The sequence below is a fragment of the Alosa pseudoharengus genome, unplaced genomic scaffold, assembly GCF_046254945.1.
Source record: "Alosa pseudoharengus isolate Yale_2024_CS ecotype anadromous, Long Island Sound unplaced genomic scaffold, YU_APseudo_1.1 YU_APseudo_1.1_scf_22, whole genome shotgun sequence".
NCBI lineage: Eukaryota > Metazoa > Chordata > Actinopteri > Clupeiformes > Clupeidae > Alosa > Alosa pseudoharengus.
Window position 1 is genome coordinate 8,251,826 of NW_027468680.1, and position 5,000 is coordinate 8,256,825.

The 5,000-nt window shown below is 47.9% G+C and overlaps 1 protein-coding gene across 1 annotated transcript in view; it reads left to right on the forward strand.

Annotated features, from left to right (window-relative positions):
- Positions 1-5,000, forward strand: part of greb1 (growth regulating estrogen receptor binding 1) — a 42,014-nt gene that overhangs the window by 13,317 nt on the left and 23,697 nt on the right. Inside the window, exons 5-6 of the mRNA XM_076300109.1 lie at positions 3,694-3,828; positions 4,966-5,000. The exon at positions 4,966-5,000 is cut by the window's right edge and continues 91 nt beyond it. Of these exons, the coding sequence (XP_076156224.1) occupies positions 3,694-3,828; positions 4,966-5,000 (170 nt within the window). The remainder of the gene's footprint in view (positions 1-3,693; positions 3,829-4,965) is intronic.

Sequence of the window (5,000 nt, forward strand, 5' to 3'; positions counted from 1 at the left end):
ATTAGGTCCACAGACAAACATAACATTCAAGTAAACAATATAAAAAGTAAAAATAAGAAGGCACATACAATGAAGAAAATAAGAGCAGCAAAATTTGAGTTGAAAATGTGCCATTGTGCATACAGTAGACAGTCAATATAATAGTGCAAAAGTCAGGCCAATAAATGGCTGAGGTAGTATGCAAGTGGCATAGTGGTGAAAGTTATGTAAGAGCAGCAGAAGTGTGTTCAGAAGTGTTTTCAGGACAACAGGACAACAACAACAAGTTGCAAAGTGTGCAAGTGTACAAGTGGAGTAGTGCAAGTGGAGTCAGCCATTGTGGGTCCAAAGTCCAGGATGTTATGTAGCTGAGGGTGGAGGGGGGAGAGAGTTCAGCATCCTAACAGCCTGGTGTATGAAGCTGTTGGTGAGTCTGGTGGTGCGGGAGTGCAGGCTTCTGTACCTCTTCCCAGAGGGCAGTTGATCAAACAAATTGTGAGCGGGGTGACTTGCATCACTCACAATTGTGGTCGCCTTGCGGGTGAGGTGGGAGGTGTAAATGTCCTTCAGGGAGGGGAGTGAAGCACCAATAATCCTTCCAGCTGTGTTCACTATGCGCTGCAGGGCTTTCCTGTTGTATTCAGTGCAGCTTCCGCCCCACACAGCGATACAGCTGGAGATTATGCTCTCAATGATGCCTCGGTAGAATGTGGTCATGATGGCTGGTGGAGCACTTGCTCGCCTGAGTTTCCGCAGGAAGTACAGGCGGCGCTGAGCTTTCTTCGCCAGTGATGCAGTGTTGGTGGTCCAGTAGAGGTCTGCTGATGTGCACCCCCAAGAATTTGGTGCTGCTCACTCTCTCCACCACAGCACCGTCGATGGTCAGTGGCAGATGTTGGGTGTGACCTCTCCGGAAGTCAACAACAATCTCCTTGGTCTTGCTGACGTTCAGCAGGAGGTTGTTTTCCCTGCACCATGTGGTCAGAAGGTCGACCTCCAACCTGTATTGAGTCTCGTCGCCCTTGGTGATGAGACCCACCAGAGTTGTGTCGTCAGCAAATTTCACTATGTGGTTGTTGCTGTAGGTTGCAGTGCAGTCATGCGTCAGCAGGGTGAAGAGCAGCGGACTGAGCACGCAGCCTTGAGGGGCCCCCGTGCTCAGTGTGATGCTGCTTGAGATATTGTTGCCAACACGTACTACTTGAGGCCTCTGACAGAGGAAGTCCAGTAGCCAGTTGCAGAGGTAGGTACTGAGTCCCAGTTTGTCAAGTTTGCAGATGAGTTGTTGTGGTATTATGGTGTTGAATGCAGAACTGAAGTCTATAAACAGCAATCTCACATATGAGTCTCTTTTTTCCAGGTGGGTGAGGGCTGGGTGGAGGGCAGAGCAGATTGCATCCTCTGTGGACCGTTTGGCTCGGTATGCAAACTGGAAGGGGTCCAGGGTGGGGGGGAGAATGGATTTGATGTGTGACATGACAAGCCGCTCAAAGCACTTCATGATGATGGGTGCCACGGGGCGGTAGTCATTGAAGCGGGATGGAGCAGTTTTCTTCGGCACAGGTATGATGGTGGCAGCTTTGAAACATGATGGGACGATGGCTTGCTTCAGGGAAGTGTTAAAGATGTCTGTGAAGACATCCTTAAGCTCCTCAGCGCAGTCCTTCAGCGCACGACCTGGGATGTTGTCTGGGCCTGCTGCCTTTCGGGTGTTGATAGCAGCAAGTGTCCTCTTCACGCTGTCGGCAGAGAGGCACAGGGGCTGCTCGTGTGGAGGGGGAGGGGTCTTCTGTGGGCAAGTGCTGTTTTGTGCTTCAAAGCGAGCAAAGAAGCGGTTCAAATATTTGAGCAGAGGGATGTTGCTCTCACAGCTCTGTGGCGCGGGCTTGTAGTCCGTGATGGCCTGAATGCCCTGCCATAGGCTTTGTGCGTTCCTGCTGTCTTTGAAGTGGGTGGTTATCTTGTGAGTGTATTCCTTTTTTGCTTCCTTGATGCCACGGGACAGGTTGGCTCTCGCTGTTCTCATGCCAGCTTCATCCCCAGCTCTGTAGGCTTTGTCTCTGGCCCTCAGCAGCCTGAGGACATCCCCTGTCAGCCATGGCTTCCAGTTAGCCCGAGTGATGATGTCTTTTGTGTGGGTCACATCATCAATGCACTTGGTGATGTAAGAGGTTGCAGTGTCTGTATACTCCTCTATGTCTGTCTGGTTGTTGTAAGTGGCTGCCTGCTTAAACATTTCCCAGTCTGTTGTGTCAAAGCAGTCTTGAAGAGCATCAGAGGCTCCCTCAGGCCACATTTTTACCTGCTTGCGAACCGGTTTGTTTGCTTTCACTCTTTTTGACACTATAGTGATAGTGACCTGTCCAATCAACAAAGAAAAAGCATACCTTGGAGACAAAATATAGGTCTAGGGACCTGAGTAATAATTCAATGTGACTTTTTCAGAGATATTGACAGTTTATGAGCTAAATATGACTATGATACTAGATTTAACATGGAAATGGACTTAAAATAAGAAGAACATATCAAAATTGGATTCCTTGTATCAAACGGGGGCAGCCGTGGCCTACTGGTTAGCACTTCGGACCTGTAACCGGAGAGCTGCCGGTTCAAACCCCGACCAGTAGGCACGGCTGAAGTGCCCTTGAGCAAGGCACCTAACCCCTCACTGCTCCCTGAGCACCGCTGTTGATGCAGACAGCTCACTGCGCCGGGATTAGTGTGTGTTTCTCTAATTCTCAGATTGGGATAAATGCAGAGACCAAATTTCCCACACGGGATCAAAAAAGTATTTATACTTATAAACAAAGTAGAGAAAATACATTATACAACAATTTAAGACTAAAGGAAGCTGAGATATAACCTTTTTTCTTTTCGGCGGGGGCCATTTTGGATTTTATGGATAACTGCCACTAGGGGGGCCACCCCAACTTGTATCCATGGATTTTTGAAAACCTTAGGTCTATACCTAACACCCTGCCAAAAATCAAAAACTTATCCAGAAGTGCCCAATCTTTATGATTTTTCACATATTCCTTTCCAGCACTTCCCAGCACATTTTACTCTGAAAAAACTTTTAAGGCTAGTCTGCCTGGGCCTGGCCATGTTTGAACCGCCTCACTCATTTGTTCGTTGTTTAACATGGACGTTTTAAGCGTGCGCTTCCTATTTGAAATGCAGCATAGGCTATGCATGTTGTTTAATAGCTTTCAAACGGTACATTTAAAAACATAGCCAGAGGACATAATGCTTTAATATAGGCTTACATTTTAAGGCTTATTCTCAAATTCAGATTGCGTTAGGGGGACGGGATTATTAGCCAATTTCAATCGGACAATTTGACCAGAGAGATTTAATTTTGTCGGACATTTCATTTTTTTTCTGGCCAATGTCCAGTAATTACCGGACAACGGAAACCCTGGTGTGTGTGTGTGTGTAGTGATGCTGTGTTTGGTTGTCCAGCTTATAAAAGATCTTGGTGTCCCTGAAAACCTAGCCAGGTTGCTCTGACCACAGCAAGTTGTTATTTTGACTCTTAGGACAGAGCTGGAAAAAAACAGCTTCTCCAACAGCGCTAGTGTTTTTGTAGTGTATTTTCTGTTTAATGGCTGGCAGTCTGTCATTCCTGCTTAATGACTGTCGGGCTGTGTGTGTATGCGTGGTGTGTGTGTGTGTGTGTGTGTGTATGCGTGGTGTGTGTCGCCCCTCTCACAGATAACCGAGTGAGACAGACAGGTCCGGTTGGCTTCACAGGAGCCAACGGCGGAGAGGACCACTTAAACGGCCCCCACCCCACAGAGACACACACAGCCTCCGGTCACTCTGCCCTCAGCACGGCCAACTGCACAGGTAGACACACACACACACACACACACACACACACACACACACACACACACAGGTTCACATACACACAGAGACACTTACACACACACACACACACACACACACACACACACACACACACACACACACACACACACACACACAGGTTCACATACACACAGAGACACTTACACACACACACACACACACACACACACACACACAGAGACACCTACACACACACACACACACACACACACACACACACACACACACACACACAGGCTCACATACACACAGAGACACCTACACACACACACACACACACACACACACACACACACACACACACACACACACACACAGGTTCACATACACACAGAGACACTTACACACACACACACATAATGATCGACTTGCAGGGCCCTGATAGCGCCACTCTCACTCAGAGGTGTTTGAACCTGCGAGATAAACTGACAACTACCACAAGCCTCAATAGAAAGAAACAGGACGCTAGCTTTAGCTCTCTTTTCTGCCCCCACTCTGGGCATGAGTCACCTCCACTCATTCACCCACACACACATACACCTACACACACACACATACATATACACACACACACACACATTTATGCCCCACACACACACACATTTAAGCCCCACATCACCCAACTCTGGCCCTGAGTCACCTCCACTCATTTACCCACACACACATACACCTACACACATACACACACACACACACACATACACACACACACATTTATGCCCTACACCACACACATTTATGCCCCACATCGCCCCACACTGGGCCTGAGTGACCTCCATTCATTCTCCCTGTCTGATTTGTTTACTCTGTGCCTCGTGCCTCAGATGCTCCATTCTGCTGCTATCGGGAGGTTATCAGCAGGAGGGGAACATCTCATCCATCCTTGGGCGCAGCAGGATATCTTTAGTCATTTGGGAAGCTAGATGAGTGTGTCAGTGTGCAGAGATCTCCAATGACAGAGTAGACACAACATACTGTCTATGATACTTTTGATGTCTGTCTATCATGCTTTTTAGATGATCTTGTCTGGCCTAGAAAATCATGGTGCCATGGTGCCATGGTGTCATAAGTAATATACAAAATGTCCGTGTTTGTTTACTTTGTGTTTTCCAGATCCGGTCGGTCCGCTGCATCTGCCAGAGAACCCC